The following is a 16,513-nucleotide window of genomic DNA, read 5'->3' as shown; positions in this document are numbered from 1 at the left end:
AGCCCTTCTTGAATAGATGCTGTGGTCCTCTCTCCTAGCAACCGTGGTCATCACTTTCTCTTCCAATTGGATAAGCACAGGTGAGGGAGCACCACCACCACGTCCCCTCGTGTACATCTCTGCTGCTACTCCTGTGTCTGAGCCACCATCACCTCTGCTCTGCACCCTGTCAGTAGCCCCCCAGCAGGCCTCCCTGCTCCCTCTCTGGTCCCAGATAGACCACTCCCTGCCCAGCAGCCAGAGGGATCCCATTAATACATAAGTCAGATTATGTCTCTCACCTGCTGAAAATGTCCCCATGGCTGCCAGATTCTTCACTGTGGCCCACAGGGCACCTGCCTCCCTCTCTGAGCTCATCTCTCTCATCTACTACACTCCAGCCCCATGGCTTCCTTGGCTCCCCAGTTAAGCCAAGCGCATTCTGCCTTGGGGCTTTGGCACCGGCTGGTTGCTTGTCCTGGAGTGCTCTTACCCCAGACTGCCTTGTACTGGCTCCCTCCCGCCTTTCAGGTTTCCGCTCAAATGTCACCTCCTCAGAGAAGCCTTCTCTGATGACCCGAGTGTGAACCAGTCCCCACCAAATCCCCGTAGTCACTCTTGATCACATCATCCTGTTTCATTTTCTTCATTAAGCTCTTCATTATTTTTTTTTTAGTAGAAGTATAGTTGTTGTACAATATTTTATGTTTCAGGTATGTGATATAGTGATTCACAATTTTTAAAGGTTATGCTCCATTTATAGTTATTGTAAAATATTGGCTATATTCCCTGTGTTGTACAATATATTTTTGTAGCTTATTTTTTTTATTGTTGCATAATGATTTGTACCTCTTAATCCTCTACCCCATATTGTTTCCCCCTTCCCTCTCTCCACTGGTAACCACAAATTTGTTCTCTGTATCCATGAATCTGCTTCTTTTTTGTTATAGTCACTAGTTTGTTGTATTTTTTAGATTCCATATATAAGTGACATCATACAGTATTTGTCTTTCTCTGTCTGACTTATTGCACTTAGCATAATGTCATCCAAGTCCATCCGTGTTGTTGCAAATGGCAAGAGTTCATTCTTTTTTATGGCCGAGTAGTCCATTTTGGAGAGTTTGGTTCTCTCACTCTGATGTAAGTGAAACCCGGGCCCTGGTTGTCTTGTTCATTGCCCCATCTCTGACGAATGCAGCAGTCCTGGTCTTTCATAGGTTAATGAATTAGCCAGGGCTGCCCATCTACACCGGGATAAGAAGAGCCTGAGCTTGTTTGTTGGAGAAGGAGGAGGGACTAGTGAAAAGAAAGAAGTTGGAGTTCTTCAAGGGGTGGGATAATGGATGGACTGAAGTCTTGGAGAAGGTAGGGGAGAAAAGATCATGAAAACAGGAGTTTTTTGCTTTTCTTTGAGACCAAGGGAAGTGGGTGAATATGTGGGTAGATTTCAAGGGGTCAGAGGACCAAGATGAAGAGTGTAAACCTGATGGTCTTTCTGTTCCATGAAGTGGGAAATGCAGTTCTCAGATGACAGAGGAGGAGTAGACCGGGAGGAGGGAGGAAGCTGGAGGCGAGAGGTGAATGCCTGAAGCTGCCTGGATGAGTGGAAGGACTCCTGAACCCTGGAGGGCCCCACTTAGGCTGGAACTCACAACCTGGTGATGGAGCCTGTCATGGAAACGACCAGATTTTTCCTCAGTAGTGGTCAGGACAAGAGAGAAAGTGGAGGAGACAGGCTCTGCAGATCGGTGTCTGGGGACTGACAGAGCAGCTGTGTGTCAATGAACAGGAGAGTAAAGGTGCTGGCAGGGAGAGTATATGAATGGCGGAAGGAAGTGCAGCCCAGAGGGAGACTAAGAAGGGCAGGATCAAAAGTTCTGGAGGCTTTTCCTTCAAGTAAAGAGCAATGAGATGAGAATGAGGAAGTGAGAACAGGAAGGTGGTCAGAGGGGACTTTTAGTTTTCCATTTCAGAGAATAGTTCCTGGTTCGGATGTGGCCACATGGTAAACACGTTGTTGGTAAACAAAGGGTCAGGTCACAGGAAGAAAGGAGACAGACTAAGGCGAGACCAGGGACTGTTGGGTCCTCCCGGTGAGTGAGGTCCTCCTCGGGGGGATCAGGAAAAGTGGGGAGGAGCAGGCTGGAGGAGGAGGACAGGAACCTGGAGGGAAGGGAGTCATGCCAGCAAGTGAGGAGAGGGGCGTCGGTCACATTCCTGGGTCCTGGGTACTGTCTGGTGGGTTATTGTCTGGAGATAACAGTGGCCAGGGGAATTTGATTTCACCTGGTGCTGAGAAATGGGCGTGCTGAGGAAATGAGCACTTGGATGTGGGAGGGTTTCCAGGGAAGGTGAGGGTGGAGAAGCCAGAGCCTTAGCTAAGATAACAGCTGCTGAGATGGGCAGATATGGGGCATTAGCTGCCTCCAGGCTGAGAGTTCCTGGGGCACAGTGGACATTTACAAGAGGAGATGGCAGAGGAGGGATGGGGTCAGAGACAGGTAGTGATGAGAGAACCCAGGGGAGGGTGATGCCTGGGGAGATTTCAGCTTGGCAGACGTTGTGGTTTGCAGTTTGAGGGACGTGAGAGATCTTGAGTGAAATGGGTGGGTCTCAGGGTTTCAGATAGTACTTCCTTTTTTTTTTTTTTTTAAACAGCTTTATTGTATTATCTACACACTGTACAATTTCCCAAGTAAAGTGTGCAAGTCAGTGGGTTTTAGTATATTCACAAATCTGTGCAACTACTACCACAGTCAATTTTAGGATATTTTGATTACCTCATTTCATTGTCCTTTAGCTGTCACCTCTGTTCCCTCAGCCTCCACCCCTCCACCCTCTGCACCCAAGCACCAAGCATCCTGGAATCTATTTTCTGTCTCTATAGAATTCCCTATTCTGGACTTTCATGTGAATGGAGTCATTTACTATGTGAATTTTTGTGACTGGCTTCTTTCACTTTAACATGATGTTTTCAAGGTTCATCACCGGTGTGGCATGTGTCTACTCCATTCTTTTTTATTGTTGAATAATATTCCATTGTATAGCTATACCACCGTTTGTTTATCTGTTCATCCACTACTGGACATTTGGTTTGTTTCCATCTTTTGACTATTATGAATAATGCTGATGATATTTATATACTAATTTCTCTGGGGACATATGTTTCATTTCTCTTGGGTATATACTTAAAATTTAAATTGCTGGGTCAAATGGTAACTATGTCTAATTGTTTGAGAAACTGCCAGACTATTTTCCAAAGTGGCTGCACCATTTTATATTTCCACCAGCAATATATGAAGGTTCCAATTTCTCCACATTCTTGCCAAGATTTGTTATTATCTGACTTTTTGATTCTAGCCAGCCTAGTGGGAGTGAAGTGTTATCTCACTGTGGTTTTGATTTGATTTTCCCTGATGACTGACGAACATCTTTTCATGTGCTTATTGTCCATTTGTGCATCTTCCTTGTCTATTCAGGATCCTTTGCTCATTTTTGAATTGAGTTACTAGTCTTTTTTTATTATCATTTTTCCAGCTTTATTGAGGTTCATTTGACAAATTTGTAAGATCTTTAAAGTATACAATGTGATGATGTGATATATGTATACATTGTGAAAAGATGTTTCTCCCGTCAAGTTAATTAGCCCATCAATCTTCTCACTTATTTACCTTCTTCTTTTTTTTTTTTTTTTTTTTTTTTGGTGAGCACGTTTAAGTCTACTCTGTTAGAAACTTCAGTTACACAATACAACGTTATCAACTGTAGTTACCATATTATACATTAAATTCTTAAGTCTTTATTACTGAGTCGTAAGGGTTCTTTAGTCTGGTTACCAATCTCTTATCAGATAAATGATTTGCAAATATTTTCACTCATTCTATGCATTGTCTTTTCCCTTTCTTGATAATGTCCTTTGAAGGACAAAAGTTTTTAATTTTTGTGAAGTCTAATTTCTATTTTTTCTTTTGTTGGTTATATTTTTGGTATTATATCTAAGAATCCTTTGCTAAATCCAGGGCCATGATTTATCTGTTTTCTTCTAAGATTCATAGTGTTTGCTATTAACGTTTAGGTCTTTGATCTATTTTGAATTAATTTTTATATATGGTATAAGGTAGGGGTTCAACTTCACTCTTTTACATGTGACTGTCCACTTGTTAAAAAGACTGTTCTTTCCCCATTGAATGGTTTTGGCATCCTTGGTGAAATCAGTTAACCACAAAGGTATGGTTTTCTTTCTGGACTCTCTATTCTATTGATCTGTTTGTTTCTCCTTGTGCCAATTCCATACTGTCTTGAGTACTACTGCTTTGTAGTACTTTTGAAATCAGGAAGTGAGAGTCCTCCTATTTTGTTCTTCTTTTTCAGGGTTGTTTTGGCTGTTTTTGACCTCTTGCAATTAGATATGAATTTTAGAATAAGCTTGTCAGTTTGCACAAAGGATTCATCTGGGATTCTGGTAGAGACTGCATTGAATCTGTAGATCAGTTTGGGGAGAATTGTCATCTTAACAATGTTAAGTCTTCCAGTGCATAAACATGGGATGTTTTTCTGTTTACTTAGATCTTCTTTAGTTTCTTTCAGCAGTGTTCTGTAGTTTTCAGAGTGTATGTTTTACGCTTCCTTTGGTAAATTCAATCCCAGTTATTGTGTTCTTTTGATGCTATACTTCAGGTAGTATTTTGATGGGAAGTCATGGTAGTAGTTCTGAAAAGTCCTCTTACCAGGTGAAGGGGTAGAGTGAGTGGAGAGTTGAAAAAATGTCTCTAACTGTTGGCAGGAAGGAAGAGCAGGGAATTTTCTGCTGTTCTTCAGGAAGTGTGTTCTTAGGTCTCTCATAATCCTGTGGCAGGGCACTGAGGGACACATGAGCCTGCAAAGAACTCTGTAAACCCCAGAACCAATGGTTTTGTGTGATGGTGGAGGTGCGGGAGGGAGGTGAGTAGCTGAAGATTTATCGTTCTGGGTTGATAAGAATGCAATCTCGTTGGACTAATTTACACTGACATTTAAATTACTAATTCCTCTCCCCCAACTTTTGAAATTTATCTGCTTTTCTTAAAGGGGAAAATGAGAATCCCAGATGAATCACAAATTAGGAGACACTTAGTAGCATAAAAAAGGAAGGGGACTTTTCAGGAAGTGTAAAAAGTGTTTTTGGATTTGATCTGGGAGGTTAGGGTTGTTTTGAGGAGAGAGAATGTCACAGCCCAAGTTAGGAAGTACTGCATTACCTGCCCGTCTGCTGTAGTGGGCAGCTCCTGTCTCCTACATCTGCTATTTATGGCGTCTTTCCTTCAATTCTGTTTATTCTCCTCATGCTTTGTCATGTTCTGGGTGGCTCTCCTTAGCGTGTATACGTAGGAAGGTGGAGGTCGGGTCCAACACACACATGCCTGCGTCCAGAGCATCTGTAAGTCCAAGGTAGCACTTTTTGTAGATGCCACCAAAGTAGTCATGAGGGTAAAATTCTCTATATAGTTTTTCTTGTTTCTAGATTTGAAACCCTAAATTTGGCCTAGCATCATATTCATGACCACAGATGGAACCTGTGTAGAGATTAGCCAGTTAACGGTTTTTATCTTATGTGTTGTGAACCAGCATTTTTTAGACTGCTTACCCTCTTTAATATATTTATGTGTGTGTGTGACAAATGCTGGAAAAATTTAATGGTGATTTTATTTGTCTTTCCAACTTTAACTGAATTTCAGATTTCTGCTCGTTTTTCCATTTTGGTTTGCGTTTTTAAAGTTCTGAGATCAGACTGAGGAAGAACTGCTTGGGCCTAGTTTACAGATGGTTCTGCACACCTGGCCGGCCCCCCTCGGAAGTGCATGGCTGCCCCACTTCAGTCCAGTGCTCATGTTTTCTTTTGCTTTTTTGTTGAGTTCTTTTGATCACACAAATTGGCATCTCCTCAAGCTACCTCAAGTAAAGGGGTGCTTATCATAAGGATGCTGTGCATGGGAACCCAGGAGACACTGGGCACTTAAACCACTGGGGAAGTAAGAGCTCTGTGCGCTGGCTCCAGGCTGCCCTGCGGACATCAGCAGCTGAAGCCGGCTTCTAAAATTCAGCCTTTCTGGTGGCCAGTTTCTTTACTATCTCAAGAGATCTTTTTTCTACATCATGGCTTTTGTCTAAGTTCTGATCCCTTAAAACTCCAGTTAAGATGTCATTATGTCTCCATTTCCTCATCATCGTTTCCTAGCTTCAAGACCCGGAGAAGCCAAGTCTCGGTGTTTCCTAGTCCACCTGCTGGGAGGGAGCCAGTGCCCAGCCCTCCTTGCTTTCCGTTCCAAGCTGTGCCTCAGTCGCCTGACTGAGCTGTGGACGGGCTTGCCTCCAGTCTGATGCCTGTCACTGATGCTGTCTCTTGTATCTGGGGAGGATCCTCTCAGGTGATAGAAAACAGGGCTACCTGTTGAGTTGCCCCTCCACCAAGACTCTGGCAGAGAGCCTCCCCGAGAGATTTGGGAGGGCCATGCCGCCGCCCCTCACCCCCGCCCCCACTCCTTACCACAGAAAGGACATAGATAGCACGGAGAGAAGATCTGGGGAAAACTGGCACTAAATTCTACTTTGAATTTTAAATAATTTCGCTGATGGCATATCCTTATATAGATGAAGGTAAGAAGTCAGTGATTTTTTTATTTAAATAGAAAAATTTCTGAACATCATAGGAGGAAATGAAATAAACATAGAAAGTGAAATTAGCTGTTTTTGTTTTGGGGAAGGGGAAATAATAAAAGTAATTGAGTAATTAAGTTTTACTTTCTTTTTAAAAATATATGGTTTTCTGTAACCTATAATGAAAAAGACTATGTATGACTGAATTGCTGTGCTGTACACCAGCAGCTAACACAACATTATGAATCAACTATATTTCAATTAAACAAAAGAAAAAAATGGTTTTCTGACTTTAACAAACTTTTGGAAAAATGCAAAAAGGAAGGAAACAAAACCAACTAGAATCCCACCACTCAGAAGTGACCACTGTTGACTTGTCATATGTAGGCTCCAGGTCTTAAATAAATAAGTAGGAAATAAAAATATACTTAAAATATCACTTAATACTTCTGGAACAGTCCCGATTATTTAATATTCTTCTGTAATGTAGTTTGGAATGTCTACAAGGTGATCTGTTATGCAGTCCTACCATAATTCAGTTATTCTAATCTACTACTTATGGACATTTAGGTTTCTATTTTCTTTGATTTTTTTTTATGAAAAATATTCATTGTGAATATTCACATAAAATTTTTTTGCACATCTGACAGGTTTTTTTAGGTTGAGTTTCCAGACATGGAATAGTTGAGTCAAAGAACATAAGCAATTTAAAAATGCTTTTGAAATATATGGCCGAATTGTCTTTCAGAAATATTGAAATAGCTCACATTCCTACCAGCAGCATTCAGTCCCATTTCACATGATTCTTGCCAGCAACAGCTGTCATTAAAGAAACATTCTAATTCCATAGACAGAAATGTGTTATTTCATTTTGATTTGTACTTGTTTATAGCAAGGTTAAACATTTGAAATTATTGGCTTTTTTTTCAAAAAATTAAAAAATTTTAAGAAATTTTAAAATATAAAATTTACCATCTTGCCTGTTTCAAGTGTACAGTTAGGTAGCATTAAGTATATTCACGTGGTTGTGTGACATTGTAGATCTTTGGATCGTTTTCATTTTGCAAAACTGAAACTCCATACCCATTAAACAAGAACTCTCCATTTCCCCTTCTTTCCAGCCCCTGGCAACCACCTTTCTACTTTCTGTTTCTATGAATTTGACTACTTTAAAACCTTATAAAATAAGTGGAATCATAAAGTACTTGTCTTTTTGTGACTGGATTATTTCACTTAGCATAATGTCTCAAGGTTCATCCGTGTTGTAGAGTGTGTCAGAATTTCCTTCCTTTTTAAGGCTGAATAATATTCCATTATATGTGTAGACGCACCACGTTTGGCTTATCCCTTCATTGGTTTATGGACATTTGGACAAATAAAAGTAAATTTGCGGATGGATTAAGTTTTACTGGAACACAGTTGTGTTCATTTGACTGTTTATCATCTGTGGGGACTTCCTTACTACAAGTTGCAGACTTGAATAGTTGCAGCAGAGTCTGACCTGCAAAGCCTCAAATAGTTACCATTTGGCCCTTCATAGGAAAAAATGGCTGACCTCTGCTCTAGAGAATTCTATGTTTCACAGTCATTTTCTATTTTATAGAATATTTAGTCCAAGGTGGATAGTGGAGGCAGGTTTCTCCCGAAGTTTCTGGTTCTGGCAAGTCATGCTCTCAAGGCAATGATGCAGTTATGAAGACACATGTTGGGCTTCCTAGACAAGTCTCTGTAGCTGCCATGTTCCCCAGGGCGGGGTTGGGGGGCCCCATGTAGATCTGTTATCCGTGTGTGCCCAGCTCTAACTTGAACAAGGTTTCAGAAATCATCCCTGTTGTTTGGGCTGGTTGTGAGATTTAATAATTCTTCTTTTTATTGAAGTATAGTTGATGTACAGTATTGTATAAGTTACAGGTGTACAATATAGTGATTCACAATTTTGAAAGGTTATACTCATTTATAGTTATTATAAAACATTGGCTACATTCCCAGTGTTGTACAGTGTATCTTTGTAGAGATTATTAATTTTTGAGAGGAAGGGAGATGGGAGGGAGGATGGATTGCAGTGGGTGAGCACATGTGTGCACTGTGGCTCCCAGTGGTGGTGAGGAGAGAATATGCTCCGAGGTCAGCCTTGCTGATGGTCACTTGGAGGCAGATTTCCACACTCGTTTGTGTAAGCCTTTCAGTGAGGCAAGAATTCTCCATGTCCGTTATTATGACAGACACATGAGCTAGCCTGGGGAATTTGGAGATCTAAACAAGTCTAAAATTTTACAAGCCCCCAGAAGGGTATAGTTGTCAGGGGGGTAATTTCTGATTAGCGGCTTTGGTTTGCTAAATTATAGGCAACTGACCTTTTATCTCAAACCATACTATGTGCTATCATTTAATTTCCTTCTCCCCGTCAGAAAATGCCATAGTAAGGTCCAGTACCAGGTGACAGTTTCTCTTGTCTCATGAAAGTAGTGCCTCTTTGTTCATTTGAATCTGCTATTATATTTTACATGCAATAAAAATCTTCCATAATTTATGTTTGGGTCACCGTTTCTTCTGTTGAATAACAAAAATTCAACCAAGTAGATTTTAAAGATCTAATCCGCATTATTGAACGATCATGAATTGGGCAGCAGCCCCTCTAACAGGTAGAGGGGAGCTCCAAAGGGCTGCAGAAAGGGAGAAGGTTTCAAAGGCAAAACAAGAAAGTCACAGCAAAAAAAAAAAAAAAAAAAATTTCTGGCCTAGGTAACATACCTGTGGGGGACAGATGGGGTCATATGATAGATTGCCGTATCTTCCTTTGAGGGGTGGATAGAATGACCTCACTGGTGCTGACTAGAAAATTCCACACTGACTGGCTGGGACTACATTCCTGGGGAAGGTTGTAACTATAATTAGGTTAGGGATTAAGTCTTGGTTTTAGCACAGGTGTCTCCATTTGGGGTCTATCATTTCTTTTTTTAAAACTTCTGATAGAATTGTGTTAATTTTTAAACAATTGTAACTTCCAAAAGTGTAAAATAAATTTGTGTTCACTGGAAAAATTCAAACAGTATGGAAGTGGATGGAGTGAACAATGAACGCTTTCCCCTCTTCAAATTCACCCCCATCCAGCTCTCGAGTTTTAAATTATTAAAGTTTGACCCTGTGTTCTCTGTGATGTTTTGGAACTGTTTAAAGTTTTCAGCTCCCTACTTTGACAATTTGACTTGGTCTCTAGCATCTCAGGGTGACCAACACCTTGTGAGAATTGCAGAGTCCTTCTGCCTGGTGGGAGGGAAGTAAAAGCCCTTTGGGGAGAATTAAGACCCAAAGTTTGTCAGCCAGTCATGGAGGCACCTTCAGTTAGTGGGAAGACCAGTGTTGAGAAGCAGACCGGTCGGCTTAAGTTAAAACTGGACCTGAGCTCTCTTCTTCGCTGTGTGACCTTGGGCCACTTAATCTCCCTGACCTTCTGTCTTCTTACCTGTAAAGTGACGAGGAAACACAACTGTGCTCTGCTGGAGAAGTTCAGTTAGTTGGGGGAGACAGAGAATGTACAAATGTGATGATGCAGGTGAGGCTAGTGCCAGCAGGTAATTTGCATAACACGTTGTGTGATGGTGGCAAAAACCTGGGACAGGAGGAGGGAAGTGATTTCTGAGCAGGATCGTGGAAGAGGAGTGGGAGTTAGTAGGGGGATCTGGAAAGGGTGGAGGCAGGGGGGTCGAGGACCCACCTGATCAGTGTGTTGGCTGTGTGTAGGGAACACGGCCAGATCCCGAGACGGGTGCAACCCATGGCCTAGCTTGTAGCCAATACAGGAATCCCTTCAGTACCCTGAACTCTTCCAGCCCACACCCCTTTGCACATGCCTGTCCCTCTGCTTAGAATGCCGTTGTCCTGTTGCCTTCCTGGCTGACTCTCACCACCTCAGGCCTCAGCTCAAATGCCACTTTCTCAGTAAAGCCTTCCCAGCTGACATCGCCCCGCCTCCTTCTTTAGTCTCTCCATTCTTCTAAGAGGCTGTCCTTTCCTTTCCTTTCCACATTATAATTGTGAAGTTATAATATTATGTATTACATATAATAATGAAGTCATCTCATAAGCTCCGAGTCTGTTCTACCCTCCATTGTAAGTCCCAGTCCTAGTCTGGCACATGGCACACAAATAGTGAATGAATGAATGAACGAATGAATTCCCCCTGCCAATTACCACCCCAACCCATCTTTCTGATCTAATCCCCACAGAGCTTCTCTGAATTAGGTAGTGTTTTGTGGCTGCCGTAAGAAATGACCACAAACTTGATGGCTTAGAACAACAGAAATTTACTCTCTCACGATTCCTAAAGCCAGAAATTTGAAGTCAAGGTGTTGGCAGGACTGGACTCCCTCTGGAGACTCTAGGACAGAATCCTGCCTGGCCTCTTCCAGCTTCTGGTGACTCCAGGTGTCCTTGGCTTGTGACTGCATCCTTCCAGCCTTTGCCTCTGTCTTCACATGGCCTCCTCTGTGTGTGGTTGATCTCTTCTGTCTCTTATAAGGACACTTATCACTGGATTTAGGGCCCACCCACCGGCGAAGACCCCTTTTTCAGATAAGACCGCATTCACAGGTTCCAGAGGTTAGGATACAGACATGGCTTTTTGGTGGCCTCCCACCCTCCCTGAACCCTTGCCCTCAGCTGCACTGGCCTCGTCACCATCTCTTGACTGCCCATCATGCTTTGTCTGCATCCTCTGTGTAGGCCATCCTCACACCTCTTCCTCTTCTTTCCGTGGACACTGAAATTCCCCTGCAGGTGAAAGGAACTTCCTTCCCCTTGGAAGCCCCACCTGCTGCTCATGGTTCCCTCTCCTCCTGCGGGACTGCTTTCCTCTGTCTGCTCTGCTCTTGGTTAGCTCCTCCCCGGTGCCACATGGGACTGGAGGCTGGAGCTGGGGTTCTTGCTTCCTAGTACTCCTTACAGGTGGCAGAGACGTCAGTAGAGACTGAGGAAATACTTGTGGATGATAATAAGTATCTGGAAAATGGGTCAGATTATATTATCAAAAAACAGGCAAATCGCGACTATGCAGCCAAAGCCTCATTTCCATAGGAAGACACATTTGCATGCATGTAGTCAGGGGGGTTAAATTTTTTCTTTTTTTTTTTTTTTGGCGGGGAGTAAGTGTTAACTCCAACAAGCTTTGGTAATAAATGGGGTTTAAAGAACAATAGACAATCTGAGGGACATGGAGGGCCTGGAATCAACTGTACTGACTTGAGGGTCAGAATCAAGGTCCTGACCTTCATCCCTCTTGAGGCCACACCATCTATTATCTAGACTCTGGAGCAGTTTAAATGTCACAGCGGGGACCTGTTCCTTGAAAGTGTCAGCTCCTGGTAGAAGAGCCGTTCTCAGTGGTGGGCCTCTGGGCACCTTTTCCATTCCTTCCATCTCACTGCCAGCCAGCAGCCCCTTAGGCCCTCATGGCCCCTCCACTCCCCCATGTCTCCAGCCTCATCTGATTTCCCCAAGGCTCCAATTCTAGCCTGACTCTGCCTGGCCTTCAGTTTGAGGGCCTGTCATCACCCAGCTGCCTTGGCTTTGCCATGTCCCAAACTCCCAATCCCCAGGTGGGCCGATGTTCACCTTAGTCTGGTCAACAGGGGCCGGGTCGGGGAGGAGTGGAGGTACACTCTCTTGAGACGGTGGGAGGGCAGGCTCTCAGAGGGGATTTGGGTGGGAAGCTGGAGAGGCGTATCTGCTCCTGTATGGAGGTTCCAAGTCACCGAGTGATGTGTCTTATTTTTCAGGTTGATCGTGTTCTCTGTTGAAGATGTTTCCGGAACAGCAGAAAGAGGTATGGCATCAGAAGTCCAAAAATAAATAATCCATGCCCTTTGACTCGCTGCAGGTCAGTCTTCATTCTCTAACATGAATTTGTAGAGGAGTCAGAGAAGGGGACTAATGGAAGAACAAAGCCGCGGCCCTCCAGCACCCGCTGGTCCCAGCCCCGGCATCGGTGCCTCCCTGGTCCTTATTCCTTGCTTCCAATGACTGAGCTGTCTCTCTGCTCACTCCCACCCACTGCTTGTGAAAGTATCTTTTTCCATGAGTCAGAATTCTCCCAGGCTCTGCCCCCCCCCCCCCCCCCTTTGCCCTGAACAGGCTCCCTCTGGCTGCTGACTTGGTTTTCTGCTCTCTTGACTCATCCCCCACCAATGGTACCACCCAGTGATGCTGGCTGCCAGGCTGTCTGCTGCTTGTTTCAGCTTTGCCCTGCTTGTGTCCTCTTGGATCTCTGGGCTGGGTAATTCAAGGAAGGCTGCCCCTTCTCGAACCCAGCCTGGCCTCCCTGGCTTCCTGCCCCAGCTTCCTGAGGTGCCTTCTGACTGGGAGGATGGTGGCCTGACCACCACACCAGCCTTGCGCTGAAGCAGCCTCCTCAGAAGTACCCGTTTGTCTACCCTGCTTACTGTGCCACACACGTCGTTACTCGGGGAGCTGAACGAAGCTCAACAGTGGCATGTGGGCCTTTGTGGGGAGTGTGCGTGCGTACACACACACACACACACAGACGGTCATACATGCACACACCCGTCATGCATGCAGACACACATAGTGACAGACGCAGTCACACGGCCACATGGGCCTTTGTTCACCTTGCCCAAGTGTAAAGCACTAACCAATCCATTCAGAGAATCCTTCCAGAAACTTCTTTGCTACAACTCTCACCATTTCTTTTAGCCCCGTTTGGGTTCAAGCTGTCCTTATAGTCCAGCCTGCTTCCACTCTTTAATTCCAGGCTGCGCTCCCCCATTTTCAAAGGCAGTATTTCTGTTTGTTTGTTCTTTAACTTCTAAAAATTGAGTGTAACACATGTGCAGTAAAATGCATAAAAGGCCCTAATCTTATGTGTACAGCTCAGAAGATTTTCACTTATGAATACGCCTGTGTAAACAACACTCGGCTCAAGGTGTGGATGTTCCCTGCACCCCAGAATGTACCTTGTGCCCCTGTCAGGTCAGCCCCCCGCCTGTCCCCCACAGAGGGAGCCCCACACAATACCAAGGTCAGGGGTGCTGCTTCCCGTCCCTGTACTAAGCCTCTCTGGCCTCAAGCTGCTTTCTTCAGGAATCACCTCCTCTGAGAAGCTGGCCAGACTGAAGGTCCCTGCACGGCTTCCCTCGCTTCTGACACCAGTTTCAAGTTTGGGGGTTCCCCAGACTGTCCTCAGTTTTGATTATTCACAGGAAGGACTCACAGAACTCACTGAGAACAATTATACTCACGGGTATGGTTTATTACAGGGAAATTATACGAATTAGAATCAGCCAGAGGAAGAGACTCAGAGGACAGAATTGGGGAGGGGTCCAAATGCGGAGCTACTGGTTACCCTCTCCTTATGAAGTCAATGCCCACAGTGTCTGGTGTCCAGTTTTATTGGGGCTCATACTGCCTGCAGGGCTGATCTTTAGTCTCCACTCCTTCTGGCTCAGGCTAATACCTTTAGTCTCCAGTGTGGCCCTAAGCTTCCACCATATTCACATTGTGAGACTATTCGGTGGCCAAAGCCCAGGCAAACAGAGGTACTCCCACCAGGCAGGACACTCCAGGGGCTGAGAGATCGCCTCCCAGTGGCCGAGGGCAGAGACCAGCTCTCCTTTTGGGTAAGTTCAGTCCTTCACTACACACCTGTGTCGGCCTGAGCCCTGGGCAGGCAGTACCAAGGGAGCAGGGTCGCACAAATTACATACAACTATTCCAAAGGCACATTTTAAAAATTGTTCTCTTGGGAGTGAAAAGCTACCAGTGAAAGCAACAAAGATTTTTTTCCAATTAGAAGAAGGTTTTTTTTTGGCTTGGCTGGTTTAATCACTTGATTTTTATTTTCAGTTCATTTCAGTTAATAAAAACTAGACACAAATTTTAACCGACTACATAAAGAAAGCATTTTATTACAGTGAACTGTAGTCAATAGCTTGTAATAACCTATAATGAAACAGAATATGGAAGGAATATATATGTATAACTGAATCACTATGTTGTACACCAGAAACTAACACCACACTGTAAATCAATAATACTTCAATAAAAAAGGCATTTTATTGACCTTGCAAAAGTCCTTTATTATAAATAATTACATACTAATATTATAACATTAAGGAATTTTAAACTGGAAAGTCCCTCAACTGAAAAGAAAAAGAAGTCCATAATGCTCAGAAATTCACTTTGGCCTCTGTCAGCAAGAAATAAGGATAGCAAGGTGAGATTCTGGTTGTGCTGTAATGTACTACTGTTCATCACATGTCAGTTCAAACTCACATATCAGTATCGGCCAGTATGATTTCCTGGCTTCTAACACATTGCTGTCAGAACAAAGTCCAAGGTCCTAAATGTGCTTTCTACAGCATTGTATGATCTGACCTGCTTCTTTCCCCAGGCTCACCTTCTGCCCCTTCCTCCACCCTGAGCCCTGCTCATTCCTTATTTCGGAGACTTGAATGCCCTGTGCGCTCCGGACGCCTGGGCTCTCACAGATGTTTTTCCCACTGCCTGGAATAATCTCTCTCCCGCAGCCCTCGCACCCTGTTGACTGGCTAACTCCTCCTTATCTTTCAGCCCTCAGCTTAGAAGTGAACGCAAGGCTTTTCTAAAGCCTCAATTATCAAGGTATTTTTATCTCACCACCTACCCCAACAGCACCCTGTAGTCACTGCCAGTTAGAAGGGGAGGAGGTTTTGATCGAGACTTTAAATATCTTAGTGGCTGGCGGTTGTTTAGTGGCAAATAATTCAGGTCCCACCTAACTGCGTATGTAAGGGTTGAATGCAGTATCACTGATGGTCCTAGAATCTAGACCAAGGCGGAGTAGTGTGTGCGTGTAAGCACTTTGCACTTGGTGCCCCCAGGAGACATTCCTAATTAACCACGAGATTGGCACATGAATTGAGACCTAGTTACTACCATCCTTGTTCAAGACGCAAACGGCTCAAGACTGACATCTTGTTTCCACCTAACTGGTAGTGCCAGCCTAGAAGTTTGGTAAATTATTAATTTTTTGAAAAAGATTTGGAGGAGGGGGTGTTGGGGAATCAATTGCAATCTCTCTTGTTAAAATAGCTTTATTGCTGCAATAAATCTAGAGAGAGGAGAACAGGCTGGGAGAGGCTCCCTTGTTAGTTAAACATGTTCCATTTGTGCATTGGTTTGAATTCCCAGGAGAGCAGTATCCGAGCTGATGGATCTTCTCCATAAAAAGGCCTTGGCATTGGGCCATTGTAAAATTAAAATGAATTCAGAGTCATTCATGCATGCAACTTTAATTTACAATTAAAATATTATGGTTACATATTTTAATAAGAATAATTAGATGGACCCAACTGAATCAACTCTTCTGTTTAATGAGACAGAACCCCCAATCCTAATGGAAAGTCAGGTGGCTGTGACAGGAGACACGGTTCAGGACAGTGTCTTTTGTTGGAGTCAGGCATTTTTGTTCTTTTTCTATTTGAATGTCCAGAATGAACACTGATTTTTCTATATTACTAAGGACCTTTGGGTGCAGCCATGTTGAGCTCATCTTATGTGATATGTGAATAAGCAGTTTCATGCAGTCTGACATTCTAGCCCCTCCAAGGCACTGGGTTTGTTCCTCTGCCCAGGGCTCACTTGGTATGAGTGGGGTGGTCCTACATGGGTGATGTGACTGGAAGGGTGGGCTGAAACCTCGTGTGTGTGTGTGTGTCTGTGTGTCTGTCTTGTCTGTCTGTCTCCCCAGCTCTCCTGGATCATGATGGCTGAATTCTACCTTTAAAAATTCATATCTCTTGGGTATGAGTTTTTTCTCTTTCAAAATGTACGTACTTCATATTGGATATAATGGCAATGGACCGGTTATTGACATCCTAGTGACTGTAAATTCATCAGCTCCATGGCA

At 43.7% G+C, this 16,513-nt stretch overlaps 1 protein-coding gene across 2 annotated transcripts in view; it reads left to right on the top strand.

Annotated features, from left to right (window-relative positions):
* SNX10 (sorting nexin 10) overlaps window positions 1-16,513 on the top strand; it is a 63,092-nt gene that overhangs the window by 23,531 nt on the left and 23,048 nt on the right. Inside the window, exons 1-2 of one of the 2 annotated variants that reach the window (XM_010968643.3) lie at window positions 1,994-2,072; window positions 12,387-12,433. In XM_010968643.3, coding sequence (XP_010966945.1) covers window positions 12,410-12,433 — 24 coding nt within the window. In that variant the 5' untranslated portion in view covers window positions 1,994-2,072; window positions 12,387-12,409. Of the gene's footprint in view, window positions 1-1,993; window positions 2,073-12,386; window positions 12,434-16,513 lie in introns of those variants that run through there. The other variant, XM_074367327.1, reaches the window with a different exon arrangement.

The sequence above is a fragment of the Camelus bactrianus genome, chromosome 7 (genome assembly GCF_048773025.1).
Source record: "Camelus bactrianus isolate YW-2024 breed Bactrian camel chromosome 7, ASM4877302v1, whole genome shotgun sequence".
Taxonomy (NCBI): domain Eukaryota; kingdom Metazoa; phylum Chordata; class Mammalia; order Artiodactyla; family Camelidae; genus Camelus; species Camelus bactrianus.
The sequence above is the reverse complement of the archived record's forward strand: the minus strand, read 5'-3'. Positions and strand labels throughout refer to the sequence as shown.